An 18725-nucleotide genomic window follows, 5' to 3' on the forward strand; every position below is an offset into this window, starting at 1 on the left:
TAATGACGTAACTGTCCAACATCCAAATTCAGTTGGCCGGCATCCTGCCCAGCTGATTGGTGAGTATGATGTCGGGACCAGCTCCAGACGGCTCCGCGGTTGGAAGTGGGACCGGCCCCGCGAGGCCGTACGCCTCAAGCCACCACGTTTGGTCGCACTCGCCGCCTGCAGTCACATGCTGGTGGGACAGGCCCTTTATAGTATTAACAAGGAGGAATCCTTTGTCCTTCGTGATCTCTCCCTATTGAGAGTGAATACAGATTGAGACACTCACATTCAACTCTGAGCGTTTGAAGACTCTGGGCCTGTATTCGCTGCAGTTTAGAAGGATGAGGAGTTGTGGGGGTGGGGGGGGGGGGGGGGGGATTTCATTGAAACCTGCCGCACAATGAAAGGCTTGAATAGAGTGGATGTGAAGAGGATGTTTCCAGTAATGGGTGAGTCTAGAACTAGAGGGCACAACCTGAGAATAAAAGGACATACCTTCAAAACGCAGATGAGGAGGAATTTCTTTAGCCAGAGTGTGAATTTGTGCGATTCATTGCCTTGTGGAGATCAAAACATTGGGTGTTTTTAAGGCAGAGATTAATAAATTCTAGATTAGGGAGGGCGGCAAAGGTAGGAGAATGGGGTTGAGAGAGAAAAATAGATCAGCCATGATTGAATAGTGGAGTAGAGTTGATGGGCCTGTATTGCCAGTTGTTAAGTTAGTCAGTGCATGTGAACACACTGAGCTCTGTTCCAAATGAAAGAAAAACTGTAACAGCTATTTAGATTTGTTTACATGTAATCCTTAATGGATGTAAAAACACACGGGGGGGGGGGGGGGGGGGGGGGGGGGGGATTTGTGTTGCAATAAAATAGTGAGAAGGTTCAATGTTTAAACTACTTTCCTCAGTTATCAAAGCAGGTGATGTTGATATCTCTTAAAGATAGCGGAGTCAGGGGAAATGGGGAGAAGGCAGGAACGGGTACTGATTGTGGATGATCAGTTATTATCACATTGAATGGCAGTGCTGGCTCGAAGGGCCGAAGGGCCTACTCCTGCACCTATTGTCTATTGTCTATAAAGCAAACATTTTTCATTTTGGACACCCAGTGTCCACATCTGGAATGTCCAAATCAAGTATTCTATTTAGATGAACTGCAAAATGTCTTCTCTCCTCCAACATGGGTGTATCTGCCATAACAACTAGAATACTCTGTGTTCAAGAAGGAACTGCAGATGCTGGAAGATCGAAGGTACACAAAAATGCTGGAGAAACTCAGCGGATGCAGCAGCATCTATGGAGCAAAGGAAATGGGTGACGTTTCGGGCCGAAACGTCACCCATTTCCTTCGCTCCATAGATGCTGCTGCACCCGCTGAGTTTCTCCAGCATTTTTGTGTAACTAGAATACTCTTTTGGGGCTCTAATCACACCCTTCCTGTTCTCTAACTGTGATGACCAAGTCAGGGACTGGCAATCCATACTGGATAACATTCAATCCATAAAGATCAGCAGTGATTGAAAACTTTAACAGAAGCATTTACCAATGGTCATGTAACCCAGTGCTGTGAAAATAATATAATTTCTGTCCATAAAATACAACATATCACTCTGCATTGTACAACCCGTAAGTCAGAATTCAACATTAATTACGTTCTAGCACTTTAATACTGGTTTACAAAAGCCAAGGCAAACAGTATATCATAAGCCTGACAAAAACTCATCTTCATCTGAAAAGGTGGCGGTTCTATAAGAACAGGTGCTTACAGATAATGTAGGCCTGAGGTTCCTAGACTGATTGGTGGGCTGACGGACTAACGGGAGGGGAGCCACTGTAGCTTTCATTTTAGTCTGGTTTGGCCTGTGCTGTTGCTGGAGAGGAAACAAAAAGGAGACAATTAGGTTTAGTTTAGTTTAGAGATACAATTTCGAGTTATAATTTAACCTGGCCTCACCTTCAGCATGGACATTGTGGCCCATGAGGCCTGTTCCCGTGCAGTACTCTTCTATTTAATTAAAAAATGTTTAGTTTAGTTTAAAGATAATGCGTGGAAACAGGCCCTTCGGCCCACTGGGTACGTGCCGACCAGCCATCCCCGCACACTATCCTACACACACCAGGGACAATTTACAATTACACCAAGCCAATTAACCTACAAACCTTTACGTCTTTGGAGTGTGGGAGGAAACCGAAGATCTCGGAGAAAACCCATGCAGATCACGGGGAGAAGGTACAAGCTCTGTACAGGCGTAGTCAGGATCGAACCCAGTTCTCTAGTGCTGCAAGGCAGCAACTCTACCACTGCGCCACCGTGCCATCCAATTAATGGTGTATCACAAAAACATGGAAACTGGCCATTTGGCCTACCGAGTCCACGCCGACCACCCGCTCATAGTAGTTCTATGTAATTTTACTTTCTCATCCACTTCCTACCTACTAGTGGCAATTAACATAGGCCAATTAACCAGAGCACTCGGAGGAAACCCATGCAGTCACCGTGAGAACATGCAAACTCCACACAAACAGCACTCGAAACCCGGATCTCTGGCACTGTACCAGCTGTGCCACTGTGCTGCCCATACTATATCTCAGTCAAGGCTGCAACTAAAGCAAGAAATTAGCCTTTCTATCAATGGGTTAAACAGGGAGGTGTTTAATCTCCACAGATGGTGCCTATCTTGCTGAGTTCCTCCAGCAGCTTGTTTATTTTGATCTAAATTTCAGCTTCTGCAATCTCTTATTTTTCCAACTCGGTGTTAGTAGCAGGAATCTGGAGTGGGTTATCATCAGCCACCACTGTCTGCTGATGCCCTAGTGGAAATTAATGGTGTTCTGGCATCAAAGAATTATAAATGAGCAAAACATTGAGGTCCTGGAGGATCTCAAGCCTGTCAAATCAGACCAGATGAAGGGTCTCCACCCAAAATGTCAACTGCCTGTCTCCCTCCACACATGGTGCTTATCCTGCTGAGTTCCTCCAGCAGCTTACAATACAATACAATACGGTTTTATTCGTCACTTGCACATAAAGTGCAAGTGAAATGAATTTTCCAGCAGCGGTACAATGAAAAAGAACACACAAAAATGCAATCAAAATTTAACACAAACATCCACCACAGCATTCATCACTGTGGTGGAAGGCACAACATTTGGCCAGTCCTCCTCCACTTTCCCCCGTGGTCGGGACCTCCACCCTCCGCAGCCGCCGCTGCGGGCATCCAGATGAGTGAAAGTCCAGGTAAGTCCTGAAACAGTGCTTCCCCCACCGGAGACTGCAGCTTCAGGTTGGTGTAAGCCGCAGGCCGGCAGTCGAAGATTTAAAGTTCCCGCCGCGCCGCAGCCAGAAGCACCGCAGACCGCAGAGTGAGCTTGTTTTTTTGGTTCTAAATTTCAGCATCTGCAATCTCTTATTTCTCCAACTCGGCGGCGGCGGCAGCGGGTGCCTCGGCGGCGGCAGCGGGTGCCTCGGTGGCGGTGGGGGCCTCGCGGTCGATGAGAGTGAGGGGGGAGGGGAAGACAATGGAGACCCGACATTGGGGAACTGCCATGAAGAACAATAGGGACCTAGTGTGGGAGGACCACCGTGAGGGACGGTGGGAGAACAAAGGGGGAACCCGTGTGGTGTGGGGGGGGCACCGTAGTTTAGAATCCTCTGCCCAGGGGATAAGTCTGTGTTTGTTTGTTTGTTCATTTGTTCTGGTGAAGAAAACCAGACAACAGTCAGTCGTTTGTCCTTTTCTCCTTGTTTTCACTTTAAATTTCAAGTTTTTGTGTACTTTGTGTACTGTGACTGGCGGCAGACCAATATCCCTCCGGGGATGAATAACGTTTTATCTCATCTTTATCTTATCTTAAAAGGTATTAACGCATGACACATGTGTCATCTGAGTTTAATGGGACAGCTAGCGCCAGTCATTGTTTATATGGCAGGGCACTTACAAAAAGCATTATCAAACAAAAAAAATAACAAGTTGCTGATACATATATGGTAGGTAATCAAAAGCGCACGTAAAGGAATATATTTTCAGGAGCGCAGAGATATAGGAAGGACATTTCGAAACTTTGGGAATGGCAGCTGCAGTTACAGCCATTCATGACCTAGATTCACAATGCACTGGAGTTCTACTGGGCCAAGGAACATAACCTTTAAGAGGAAGACTGTGATAAAATAAACGCCTTGTTTTAATCGACCAAAGTCCAAGAGATCCTGGCAACAGAAGAGGGTGGTCACGGTGGTGCAGCGGTAGAGTTGCTGCCTTACAGCGAATGCAGCGCCGGAGACCCGGGTTTGATCCCAACCAAGAGTGCTGTCTGTACGGAGTTTGTACGTTCTCCCCGTAACCTGCGTGGGTTTTCTCCGACATCTTCGGTTTCCTCCCACTCCAAAGACGTACAGGTTGTAGGCGTGGTAAATGCCGTGGTAAATGTAAAGAATGTCCCTCGTGGGTGTAGGATAGTGTTAATGTGCGGGGTTCGCTGGTCGGTGCGGACCCTGTGAGCTGAAAGGGCCTGTTTCTGCACTGTATCTCTAAACTAAAAAACTAATTTGGATATCTAAGTTCAAATCTTAGGACCTGTTTTCAAATTCAGATCTGCTAGTTTCTATTTCATTCTTTACAAGCAAGTTTGTAAAGATATGGAAATAAAACAAAACAGAGCATGAAATGTATAGTCAAATTTCTTCAACTGCAACCTTTTATTTCACCACTTTACCTTGTGGGTAGGGCCTTCCCGGCATGGTTGTGCACACACAAGTACATTGCACAACGTTTAATTAAGATCTCAAGTGCCTTGCTCGATAATTTGTTTCATTGCATTTGTGTTTAGTTTGGTGTTAACATGTTTTCCTTGCTAGACATTAATTGCTACATTAAAGACACTATTAAAAAAATGTTGTTTGTATAGCTTAGCTTATTAATGCAGCTTCGCCAGTTCTTTGGTGCTTTTTAGAAACATAGAAAATAGGTGCAGGAGTAGGCCATTCGGCCCTTCGAGCATGCACCGCCATTCAATATGATCATGGCTGATCATCCAACTCGGTATCCTGTACCTGCCCTCTCCATACCCCCTGATCCCTTTAGCCACAAGGGCCACATCTAACTCCCCGTTAAATATAGCCAATGAACTGGCCTCAACTACATTCTGTGGCAGAGAATTCCACAGATTCACCTCTCTCTGTGTGAAAAGTGTTTTTCTCATCTCGGTCCTAAAAGATTTCCCCTTTATCCTTAAACTGTGACCCCTTGTTCTGGACAACATCGGGGACAATTTAGGTATTAGTTGTGGAATTTTCTGTTGCCATTAGAAATTTGGGGGCTAATATTTACACACAGAAACAAAGATCAGTACTGAACAGGAATAAATCGTAGGCCCATAATGTCTGTCCAACATGATGCTAATTTAAACTGTACGTGTACGTCTGATATGATTCATTGTCCTCAATTCCCTGCTTGTTCATGTGTCTGAATAAATGCCTCTTAAATGTTGCTATCGTATTTGTTTCCACCACTTCCCCTGGCAGCATGTTCCAGACACCCAACTCTCTGTGGGTAAAAAACGTATCTTAGAAATCTCCTTTAAACTTTTCTATTTTCACTTTATAGCTATGGCAATAGACAATAGACAACAGACAATAGGTGCAGGAGTAGGCCATTCGGCCCTTCGAGACAGCATCGCCATTCAATGTGATCATGGCCGATCATCCCCAATCAGGCCTCTAGTATTTGACATTCCCACCTGGGAAAAAATCCTCATGGGCCTGTCCCACTTAGGCTATTTTTAGACAACTGCCGGTGACTGTCATAATCGTAGCAGGTCGCTGAAAAACCGGCGACTGAACCCCCACTACAACATAAAATTTGAAATAGAATCATTATTTTAACAACAAAAAAAAACCCCGAAGTTAGCACCGGCAACAACCTACGTTAACCTGGCGACAGCCTTGGTTATTAAGAAGGAACTGCAGATGCTGGAAAATTGAAGGTACACAAAAATGCTGGAGAAACTCAGCGGGTGCAGCAGCATCTATGGAGCAAAGGAAATAGGCAACGTTTTGGGCCGAAACCCTTCTTCAGACAGCCTTGGTTAACCTGGCAACAAGGGGACATCAGGGGAAGTCAAGCTACGCTCATTGGCATCAAACCCACTGTCACCAACTGTCTCCAAAAAATGTTCAACGTGTTGAAAATCCAGCGGCGACCAGAAAGACGCTACAACTCTTTGGGCAACTGAGAAGACGACTCACGACAATACAGGCGGCACCCCGGCGACCATGTGGCAACAACCTAGTCGCCAGCAGTCGCCTAAGTGGGACAGGCCCATAACTATCCAGACACAAGGCACTGTAGATGTTGGTTTACAAAGAAATGGCACAAAGTGCTGAAGTAACTCAGCAGGTCAGGCAGCAGGTACACAAAATTGCTGGGGAAACTCAGCGGGTGCAGCAGCATCTATGGAGCGAAGGAAATAGGCGACGTTTCGGGCCGAAACCCTTCTTCAGACTGATGGGGGGTGGGGGAGAAGGAAGGAAAAGGGGAGGAGGAGGAGGAGCCCGAGGGCGGGCGGATGGGAGGGTGGGAGGAGACAGCTAGAGGGTTAAGGAAGGGGAGGAGACAGCAAGGGCTAGCCAAATTGGGAGAATTCAATGTTAATGCCATAAGGACGCAAGGTCCCCAGACGGAATATGAGGTGCTGTTCCTCCAATTTCCGCTGTTGCTCACTCTGGCAATGGAGGAGACCCAGGACAGAGAGGTCGGATTGGGAATGGGAGGGGGAGTTGAAGTGCTGAGCTACCGGGAGGTCAGGTAGGTTATTGCGGACTGAGCGGAGGTGTTCGGCGAAACGATCGCCCAACCTACGCTTGGTCTCACCGATGTAAATCAGCTGACATCTAGAGCAGCGGATGCAGTAGATGAGGTTGGAGGAGAGATCAGGCAGCATCTCTGGAGAAAATTGATTAGTAACGTTTTTGGACAGAACCTTTCAATGACTATCTACCCTGTCTCTACCTCTCATAATTTTAAATACTCCAATTAGTTCTCCCCCCAGCCTCCAACACTCCAGAGAAAATAATCCAAGTTTTTCCAACCTCTCCCTACAATTAACACACTCCAATTCAGACAAGAGCCTGGGGAAATGAACTGCAGATGCTGGTTTAAACTGAAGATAGACGCAAGTTGATGGAGTAACTCAGCGGGACAGACAGCCTGATGAACCTTTCAGGCATTCTCTCCAAAGCCTCTTCACCCTTCCTGTAATGGGAAAACCAGAAGTGGACACAAGATTCCAAATACGGTCGAACCAAAGTTTTACTTTGTAACAGCTGTCACACTCAACAGACTGACCGAACGCGAGTAAGCCATATGTCTTCTTTACCACCCTATGTACCTGTGTTGCCACATACTGCGAACACAGTGCTCCTAAAGGGCCTGTCCCAATTGGGCTTCATTTCCGCGACATCATTTACATGTCACGACGCACGACATGCGAATGATGCCCAAGTGGGACAGGCCCTTTAGGGTCCTTCCAGTTAATGTATATTTTTCTCTCACATTTTACTTCCCTAAGTGCATCACCACACACTTGCCGGATTAAGCTTCATCTGCCATTTCCCTGCCCACAATTCCAACTGTATCAAAATCAATGTGTAGGGAGGAACTGCAGATGTTAGTTTAAACCAAAGACAGAAAGGAATAGGTGACGTTTCGGGTCGAGACCCTTCTTCAGACTGAAGAAGGGTCTCGACCCAAGACGTCACCTATACCTTTTCTCCAGAGATGCTGCCTGACCCGCTGAGTTACTCCAGCATTTTGCTTCTGTCTTTTGTATCTATATCAGTTTGTGACAGCCTTTCTTCACTATCTATAACTCTGCTGATTTTTGTGTTGCCTGCCAACTTACTAATCAGCCCATCTATGTTTTCATCCAAATCGTTTATTAGAATCACTTTTTGTCATAATAATGTATATATTGCTGGAGCAATAAAGACCTCAAAAATACCTTTGAATTGCTTGCTGGCCTGTTAACAGTGATGAGCAGCCCACTAGGAATTTTAATACAGGCCTACCATTGAGCAGCTAAAACTAGTTTAGTTTAGTTTCGTGTGATGTATACTAAGGTACAGTGAAAATATTTTTGTGTACGAATGAACTGCAGATGCTGGTTTAAATCGAAGGTAGACACAAAATGCTGGAGTAACTCAGCGGGACAGGCAGCATCTCTGGAGAGAAGGAATGGTGTGACGTTTCGGGTCGAGACCCTTCTTCAGACAATGTATTTTAGTTGTGTGCTATTCAGTCAGCATAACGACTATATGTGATTACAATCGAGCTGTCCACAGTGTACAGATACAGGATAAAGGGAATAACATTTAGTGCAAAGGCTCATTTCTTGCTTTAGTTATGTGGGACCTTCACGCCCATGTTGCTTTTTAAACCAGTCTCCAACGTTATCTTGAAAATTATACTCAGGCTTGGGTCTCATATGGTTGTTATTCTTTTCCTCTACCTCTTTGCCACAGGTGAGATGTTGCCTTGTGAATTCTGCGAATAACCTTTCCCAGAAGAACTAATTCTTCATCAGACTGGCCGTAATCCTGTAAGTGCCTTTGCATCATTCAGTAAAAAATACCACACTTGTACCACCACTGCCACTGCAAAGGGTCTCCACATCCAGAACTAATGACATTTTCTCTCAACATCATCACATGAATCCAGAATACTTTTATGAAGATCTTTCACTGCCGTCATATGGTCCTATTGGAGGTTCAAGCCATGGTGATGTCAGGATTCCTCGTGAGTTCTGTGGTATAGTGTTGGAAGAAGATGTGTTATATCATCATCACGATCAGTGTGATTTGCGACCACCAACGGCAAGACCTCCTGATCAAGAAGTCGATCAACCATTCCCTGTGACTAAGACTGAGTCAAGAAAGATTCTGGATGTGCCCATTTGTCGACAAGGACACCAGGGAGATGTTGAACGTGACCACTTTGCTTATATGGATGACATTGTCCAGCTAAGACCAGCAATTAGAAATTTGTTGAGAATGAAGCCAAGCGGAGCTTCAACAAGTGTATGATGGCCCCTAACAAGTTGTCCAACGCCTACCCAAAAGCTTTGTGATCTATCGGAATGGAAAAACTGACACCGCATCCGTCGACCGGTTAAAGCCAGCATACGTTGAGAACCAACCAACTAACTCACCCAGCGAACCGGCGAAGTCACAAGATCCAAACACTTCCGATCAAAGACCTCCCACAATGCAGTACCAAACAAGATCAGGCCGTAAAATCAACCCGCCAGACCGGTACGGGACAGGACAAAGCCAGGCAGTTGCCACCTTGTATGACTCGGAGGCTGAGGGGGGAGCTGTGTCACCTTCGCCCATGTTGGTTTTGCATACAGCCCCTCACGAGAAGGTCCAGCCACAAGAGCTCAATAACAATGCCAAAGTCAGACGCACTGATTGGCCTTATCTGCACACATAGAAACATAGAAACATAGAAATTAGGTGCAGGGTTATGATTGGTAAGAATGTAGGTAAAAGGGGCTTCTGGAATAAACGTGACACAGCTGAGTGTTGTTCGTTCTTTGCTTTCTGTCGTGGGATTCAGTAGATCCTAAATTACATCTCCCATCTCCCATCGGGCAAAAGGTCTCAATGTGAAAACACACACCTCCAGATTCAGGGACAGTTTCTTCCCAGCTGGTATCAGACAACTGAACCATCCTACCACAACTAGAGGAGCAGTCCTGAACTACTATCTACCTCATTGGTGACCCTCAGACTATCTTGATCGGACTTTACTGGCTTTACCTTGCACTAAACATTATTCCCTTATCATGCATCTATACACTGTAAATGGCTCGATTGTAATCGTGTATTGTCTTTCCACTGACTGGTTAGCACGCAACAAAAGCTTTTCACTGTACCTCGGTACATGTGTGACAATAAACTAACTGGTAAAGTCCAGTAAAGTCTGATTAAAGATACTCCAAGGATCTCCAATGAGGTAGATGAGAGGTCAGGACCGCTCTCTAGTTGGTGATAGGACAGTTCAGTTGCCTGATAACAGCTGGGAAGAAACTGTCCCTGAATATGGTGGTACAGCACCTGCCAGTTTCACTATTGGTACATTTTAATATGCAAAATTTGAGGAACAATGAAATATATAAAACTCATGGTTATTTTAGGATGTAACTGGTTGGGGCATGACCTTTTCAAAAGTACAAAGTAGGTATATTTTTAACTTTTTTTAACAAGGGCAGCACAGTGTCACAGCAGTAGAGTTGCTGCCGTCTGGTTTCCTCCCACACTCCAAAGACATACTTCAACATGCCCTCTAGAATATCAACACATCCTTCCCGGAACTCACCATCTCCATGTTCCTTTGGTGAATACTGATGAAAATTCAATAATAATTTGCAATTATTATTAGCATTAACAATGTTTAACTTATTGGTCAAAACAGCTAACAAGTAAAAGTTTGTGAAAATATCTGATTCTAAGTGAATGTACATGCCTCTATTTAGACGACCTTGTGGTAGCACTAGCATTGGGTAATCATTGCTTACCAAAAGATACGGTTTTTAACCTCCTTGTGGTCACATCCAACATGAACTAAATGGCTAAACGGTGGCATGGTGGCACAGCGGTAGACTTGCTGCCTTATAGAGCCACAGATCCAAATTCGATCCTGACTACGGGCGCTGTCTGTACGGAGTTTGTAAGTTCTCCCCGTGACCTGCGTGGGTTTTCTCTGGGTGCCCCGGTTTCTTCCCACACTCCAAAGATGTACAGGTTTGTTAGTTAATTGCCTTTGGTAAAATTGTAAATTGTCCCTAGTGTGTATAGGATAGGTCAGTGCAGACTCAGTGGGCTGAAGGGCCTGTTCCCACGCTATGCCTCTAAACTAATCAAAGCAAAAATTTTGCACAGAAACACATCCTTTAGCAAAAAGGGCATGTAATATAAACTAAATGGAACTTTGCAAGCTGTAAATGTATATTTATATAAGTTACTGAAGAAAGTAATATGAGCAGGTAGACAAAATTGCTGGAGAAACTCAGCGGGTGAGGCAGCATCTATGGAGCGAAGGAATGGGTGATGTTTCGGATCGAGATCTTTCTTCAGACTGATGTGGGGGGGAAGGGGGGGGGGGAGGCAAGAAGAAAGGAAGAGGCGGAGACAGTGGCCTGTGGGAGAGTTGGGAAGGGGAGGGGAAGGAGGAAGGACTACCTGAAATTGGAAAAGTCAATATTCATACCGCTGGGGTGTAAACTAACCAAGCGAAATATGAGGGACTGCTCCTCCAATTTACGGTGGGACTCACTCTGGCCATGGAGGAGGCACAGGACAGAAAGGTCGGATTCGGAATGGGAGGGGGATAGAGCTCTTAACGACAGCGGAATCAAGGGATATGGGGAGAAGGCAGGAACGGGGTACTGATTGTGGATGATCATAGTGAATGGCGGTGCTGGCTCAAAGGGCCGAATGGCCTACTCTTGCACCTATTGTCAATAATCCCATCCAAACACATCTCCAAATTCCTGGGCCTTGGAGAAAGCATACTGTCAGGTAGCATCACAGCTAGGTTTGGAAACAACTCTACTCAAGACAACAAGAAATTGCAGAGAATTGTACAGTAGATTTAGCCCGGGCTATCGCTCAGGCCATTCTGCCCATCACTGCCTCCATTTACACTTCAAGCTGTTTTGGGAAAGCAGCCAACATAAACAAATACATTTCCCACTCTGGTCATTCCTCCATCTCCATGCTCACGTTGGGCAGAAGGTACAGAAACTTGAAAACGAACACCACCAGGCTCAGGAACAGCTTCTCCCCCTCTGTTTTCAGGCTTCTGAACGATCCTTTCATAACCATATAACCATATAATGGATGATCACAGAGGGTACTGTCACAATAGATTACAAGCTTGGGTACTGTCGAATTCACCTCTATACCATTGCGGACTTAGGACTTTGTCTCTGGAAATGTTGAGCTATAATGCTGAGAACTATATTCTGCACACTGTAACTTAGGTTTAGGTTTATTATTGCGAATGGCTCAATTGTAATCATGTATTGTCTTTCCGCTGGCTGGTTAGCAGGCAACAAAAGCTTTTCACTGTACCTCGGTACACTAAACTATAAACTAAACTGAACTGATTGTCACAGTCTTTGATAAAGTGGCGTGTAAGGCTGCTAAAGAAGATAAGAGCCCATGGTATTAGAGGAAAGATACTAGCATCGATAAAAGATTGGCTACATGGCAGAAGGCAAAGAGCGGGAATAAAGGGGACCTTTTCTGCATTGCAGCTAGTGGTGTTCCGCAGAGGTCAGTGTTGGGTTCACTACTTTTCAGATTGTATATTAATGATTTGGATGATAGAATTGATGGCTTTGTGGCAAAGTTTGTGTATGATGCAAAAATAGGTAATGGGGCAAGTAGTGTAGATGAAGCAAGGAATCTGCAGAAGGACTTGGACAGGTTGGGAGAGTGGGCAGAGAAATGGCCGATAGAATACAATGTTGCAAAGTGTATGATCACGCACTTTGGTAGTACAGGTACAAATAAAGGCGTAAACTATTTTCTAAATGAGGATTCAGAAATCGGAGGTGCAAAAGGATTTGGGGGTGCTGGTGCAGTATTCCCAAAGGATTCATTTGCAAGTTGGAATTAGTAGTAAGGAAGGTAAATATTGAGAGGACTAGAATATAAAAGCGGGGATGTTATCCCGGGGCTTATAAACTATAAACCAATGCCCCCTAGTTTTTGATTACTCTTCCCTGAGAAAAAGATTGTGAACATTAATTTTATCGATATCCCTCATGATATTATACACCTCTTTCAGATCACCCTTCAGTTTCCTATGCTCCAAATCATTCAGATATGCAGCATGGGAACAGGGCCTTTGGCCAATTCATTCATGCTGACCAAGGTGCCTACCCACAATGCTGGAGCAACTCAGCGGGACATGCAGCATCTCTGGAGAGAAGGAATGGCCAACGTTTCAGGTCGAGACCCTTCTTCAGTCTGAGTTACTCCAGCATTTTGTGTCTACCTTCCATTTAAACCAGCATCCGCAGTTCGTTCTTACACAAGGTGCCTACCCAAGCTAGTCTTTGAGAGGCTGGTCATGGTGTACATCAACCCTAGTTTCTCAGTCAGCTTTAATCCTCTACAATTCATTCATCACTGCCACAGCTCCACAGCAGATGCCACCTCCCTGGCCCTACGATTGACTATAGCCCTGCAATCAACACCATTCCAACCAAACTCATGCCCAAACTCCTGCTTCTAGGACTCTGTGTATCTTCTACAACTGTATGTGTAGGAGGAACTGCAGATGCTAGTTTAAACTGAAGACAGACTACAACTGTTCTCAACTTGACTCAGAGACAGGCAACAAAACATTGTCCACGATAATTCTTAACACCAGTATCCAGTAAGGATGCATTCTCAGTCTCCTACTCTAACCCATATGCACTCACACTGTGCGGCCAAATTCGCTCTAAATCCATCTACATGTTGTGTAGGAAGGAACTGCAGATGCTGGTTTAAATCGAAGACAGACACAAAAAGCTGTAGTAACTTAGTGGATCAGACAGCATCTCTCGGGGAAAGGAATAGGTGATGTTTTGGGTCGAGACCCTTTTTTCTGACCCGAAACGTCATCTATTCCTTTTCTCCAGCTCTTTGTGTCTATCTCCCATCTACATGTTTGCAGATGACACCATCTAGTGGACCAATTTCAAACAATGCTGAGACGCACCACAGGAAGGAGAGCTCAGTAACACAACCTCTAAAACAACCTTTCCCTCAATAGCAGCAAGATGAAGGAGCTAGTTATTTTCTGAAAGAGGAGTGTAGTAAATGCCCCAATCAGCATCATTGGTGCTGAAGTGCAGATAGTTGAGAACTTCATGTTCATAAGTGTAAATATCACCAATAATTTGTCTTAGTTCAATCACATTTAAGCTCGGACCAAGCACTCCAATGCCTTAACTTCCTCAGAAATCACAGATACCACCAATATTACGGAGGAAATCAAAATATCTTCTGTACCACTGCATATTTGGTAGATTTTTCCCTCAAATCTGTCAGAAATGAAAGAAGGCACAATTTCTATCTGGCTCTCAAAAATACATCATGCCAACATAGATCAGGATTGAAATGGTCAGCTAATACTCTCTCTACATTCTCCACAACCCAAATGAAAGAAACGCTTACCTTGAGAGAATATATTAGGACCATATAACTTAGTTTTGCAATTCCCGTACCAAATGTAACCCATGTGAAGACGGGACCTTATGTAAGGCCAGACCTACATCCTCCCCATAATGCCTGCTCTTGCATTTGCAGTCAATGTGGGTTCCTCACAATGTGTAAGCAATATAGTCATAGAGGTACACAGCACGGAAACTGTCCCTTCAGCCCATCTGGACCATGCGATCCAAGTTGGCATGCTGGGCTAGTCCTATATACCCGCCTTTGGCCCATATCCATCTAAACCCATCCTATCCATATACCTGTCAAACGTTTTTTTTAAATTCTTAGTTGTATACACTTCTACAGCTTCCTCTGGCACCTCATTCCAGATACAGACTACCCTCTGAGTGAAAACCTTATCCCTAAGATCCCTCTTAAATCTCTCACCTGAAGCATAGAAACATAGAAAAATAGGTGCATGAGTATGGCTGATCATCTAAAATCAGTACCCCATTCCTGCTTTCTCCCCATATCCCTTGATTCCTTTAGCCCTAAGAGTTAAATCTAACTCTCTCTTGCGTATGTCCTCTAGTTTTAGAATCCTCTACGGGAAAAAAAAAACTGTGAGTGTTCATTTCAATATGCCCCTCATGTGCATGTACACCTCAATGTCACCCTCAGCCTCCTATGCTTCAAAGAAAAAAGTCACAGCCTATCCAATCTCTCCCTATAACTCAAACCGGCATTTAATTAAGTAACATCTTAATGAATCTCTTCTGCATTTTTTCCAACTTAATGACATTTTCTTAGAACTGGGCAACACAGTACTCCAAGATAGACACAAAATGCTGGAGTAACTCATCGGGACAGGCAGCATCTCTACAGAGAAGGAATAGGTGATGTTTCAGGTCAAGACCCTTCTTCAGACTGAGCGTCGGGGGGAGGGAAACGAGAGATATGGAAGGGTGTGAAAATCACAGATCAAAGCAGTCGATGATCAAGGAAATATAGAATGGTTCATTGTTGGCTATGGGGAAGGTGACAACGAGGTATACAAACAGTAAAATTAATCAGGACAGTGAAACTAGTCGGAGAACTAGGGTGGGGGAGGGACAGAGAAAGAGAGAAAGCAAGGGTTGCTTGAAGTTCCTTCCTACACAGTACTCCATGTGGTCTCACCAATGACTTGTAGAGCATTGAAGTGTGATGTCTGACAAATGCTCAACGCCAAATGATGTTACTACTACAGTCCCAGTAACCTCCTGCACCCACAGAGGTGGCAATTGCTTTTAATAATCAATTTTGTTCTTTAATAACTGAGGTTTTAAACATAGAAACATAGAATAGAAATATAGAAAATAGATGCATGAGTAGGCCATTCAGCCCTTCGAGCCAGCACTGCCATTCAATATGATCATGGCTGATCATCTAAAACCAGTACACCATTCCTGCTTTCTCCCCATATCCCTTGATTCCGTTAGTCCTAAGATCTAAATCTAACTCTCTCTTGAAAACATCCAGTGAATTGGCCTCCACTGCCCTCTGTGGCAGAGAATTCCACAGATTCCCAACTCTCTGGGTGAAAGAGTGTTTCCTCATCACAGTCCTAAATGGCCATTCTTAAACTGTGACCCCTGGTTCTGGACTTCCCCAACATCGGGAACATTTTTCCTGCATCTAGCCAGTCCAATCCCTGAAGAAATGCTGAATCTGAGAAAATAACCCTCCTTGAGGAAGAAATATTGTCAAAGCTTTTTACTCTTTTATTTTGGGAAGATGTTCTTTATCCAGGTTAATAATCGTGAATAACTAGGTCACTAATTTAAAGTGAAGATAAATACCTGTCTGTGCAGCTGTTCAGGATGATGTTGTTCTCTTCGTTGCACTTGCTTTGGTTGCTGACGATAGGGAGTTTTAACTAAAGTTCCTCTGAGATGCTTATACAGATTACTTTTCAGTCTCAATGGGTTATATGTCGATTCTACATCAAGTCCATCCAATATCTCCTTTAAAAGTATAAAAGAAAACCTTTCAAGTTTCTGTTTTATTAACTCAAGGAAAACCAGCATCGAAGAATATTTGGCACCTTGTAATGCTACCCTACTCCACTGGAAAAAATTATTGTCATATGTACCGAAACACAACAATGAAATTCTAACTTGCAGCAACACAACAGATATGTAAACATGTAGGAAGGAACTGCAGATGCTGGTTTAAACTGAAGATAAGCACAAAATGCTGGAGTAACTCTGCGGGTCAAACAGCATAGACAATAGACAGAGACTATAGACAATAGGTGCAGGAGCAGGCCATTTGGCCCTTCGAGCCAGCACCGCCATTCAATGTGATCATGGCTGATCATCCCCAATCAGTACCCCTGTTCCTGCCTTCTCCCCATATCCCCTGACTCCGCTATTTTTAAGAGCCCTATCTAGCTCTCTCTTGAAAGCATACAGAGAACCTGCCTCCATCGCCCTCCGAGGCAGAGAATTCCACAGACTCACCACTCTCTGTGAGAAAATGTGTTTCCTCGTCTCCGTTCTAAATGGCTTACTCCTTATTCTTAAACTGTGGCCCCTGGTTCTGGACTCCCCCAACATCGGGAACATGTTTCCTGCCTCTAGAGTGTCCAAGCCCTTAACATTCTTATATGTTTCAATGAGATCCCTTCTCATCCTTCTAAACCCCAGAGTGTTCAAGCCCAGCTGCTCCATTCTCTCAGCATATGACAGTCCCGCCATCCCGGGAATTAACCTTGTAAACCTACGCTGCACTCCCTCAATAGCAAGAATGTCCTTCCTCAAATTAGGGGACCAAAACTGCACACAATATTCCAGGTGTGGTCTCACTAGGGCTCTGTACAACTGCAGAAGGACCTCTTTGCTCCTATATTCGATTCCTCTTGTTATAAACATGCCATTCGTCAACATGCCATTCGCTTTCTTTACTGCCTGCTGTACCTGCATGCTTACTTTCATAGACTGATGTACAAGGACCCCCAGATCCCGTTGTACTTCCCCTTTCCCCCACGTTATACAGCATCTCTGGAGAGAAGGAATAGGTGACGTTTCGGCTCAAGAAGGGTCTGAAGAAGGGTTTCGACTCAAAACGTCACCTATTCCTTTTCTCCAGAGATGCTGTCTGAACCGCTGAGTTACTCCAGATATGTAAACATAGTACAAACATGTAGTATGAATGAAGAGGGAGATCGCAGCATGTTAATTTCCAGATGTGTACAGATTGTGTAAATGCCATTGTTTCATTTTTGACTTTTACCAGGATCTTCCTATTTGCATAGTTCACATGATATAGACCCTTTGGGCTGGAGTGCTTGTTGGATAGTGGATAAACTGCTGCTTAAGAATAGTTACATTTAATATTGTTATGATTGTTTTCTATTCGGAATTTGTAATGTCTTAAAGTGATTCAGTAGAGCAGAATCAACACAGACCTGATAGAAATATCTAAAATTATGAAAGACATAGATAGGGAAGACAATCTATCTGATTGTCAAAAGAGTGTAGCTTTATGGTCAGAGCGGAATGTTTAAAGGAGATGTGCGGAGCAAGTTTTTTTTACACACTCACCAAGACCCTGTACAACTGCAGTAGAACCTCCCTGCTCCTATACTCAAATCCTTTTGCTATGAATGCTAACATACCATTCGCTTTCTTCACTGCCTGCTGCACCTGCATGCCTACTTTCAATGACTGGTGTACCATGACACCCAGGTCTCGTTGCATCTCCCCTTTTCCTAATCGGCCACCATTCAAATAATAGTCTACTTTCCTGTTTCTGCCACCAAAGTGGATAACCTCATATTTATCCACATCATCTGCCATGTATTTGCCCACTCACCCAGCCTATCCAAGTCACCTTGCAGCCTCCTAGCATCCTCCTCACAGCTAACACTGCCCCCCAGCTTAGTGTCATCCGCAAACTTGGAGATGTTGCATTCAGTTCCCTCGTCCAAATCATTAATATATATTGTAAATAGCTGGCGTCCCAGCACTGAGCCTTGCGGTACCCCACTAGTCACTGCCTGCCATTGTGAAAAGGACCCGTTTACTCCTACTCTTTGTTTCCTGTCTGCCAGCCAGTTCTCTATCCACATCAATACTGAACCCCCAATACCATGTGCTTTAAGTTTGCATACTAATCTCGTCTGTGGGACCATGTCGAAAGCCTTCTGAAAATCCAGATCTAACTCATCCACTGGTTCTCCCTTATCCACTCTACTAATTACATCCTCGAAAAATTCTATAAGATTCATCAGACATGATTTACCTTTCATAAATCCATGCTGACTTTGTCCAATGATTTGTCCAATGTCCAATGATTTGTCCAATAGGTTGAAGACCCAACTTCTTCTGTTATTATAATAGGAGGGATTGTAGCATTGCTGAATGAAGAGATATGGAAACTAGCTATACAAGGAGAGCAGTGGTGCAGCAGACCGTGGGAATGGTTGCTGGAGAGCAGTTTTAGTTACCCGGAGGTCTCGCAGATAAGTGCTGAAGGAT

At 44.4% G+C, this 18725-nt stretch overlaps 1 protein-coding gene across 1 annotated transcript in view; it reads right to left on the reverse strand.

The window, feature by feature from the left end:
* Positions 1-1690: 1690 nt before the first annotated feature.
* Positions 1691-18725, reverse strand: part of LOC116987538 (meiosis 1 associated protein) — a 56572-nt gene continuing 39537 nt past the window's right edge. The window contains exons 8-9 of the mRNA XM_033043691.1: positions 16044-16208; positions 1691-1861 (exon numbers count right to left, since the gene is read on the reverse strand). Coding sequence (XP_032899582.1) covers positions 1691-1861; positions 16044-16208 — 336 coding nt within the window. The remainder of the gene's footprint in view (positions 1862-16043; positions 16209-18725) is intronic.

This window comes from Amblyraja radiata, chromosome 1 (genome assembly GCF_010909765.2).
Source record: "Amblyraja radiata isolate CabotCenter1 chromosome 1, sAmbRad1.1.pri, whole genome shotgun sequence".
In the NCBI taxonomy this organism is placed as follows: domain Eukaryota; kingdom Metazoa; phylum Chordata; class Chondrichthyes; order Rajiformes; family Rajidae; genus Amblyraja; species Amblyraja radiata.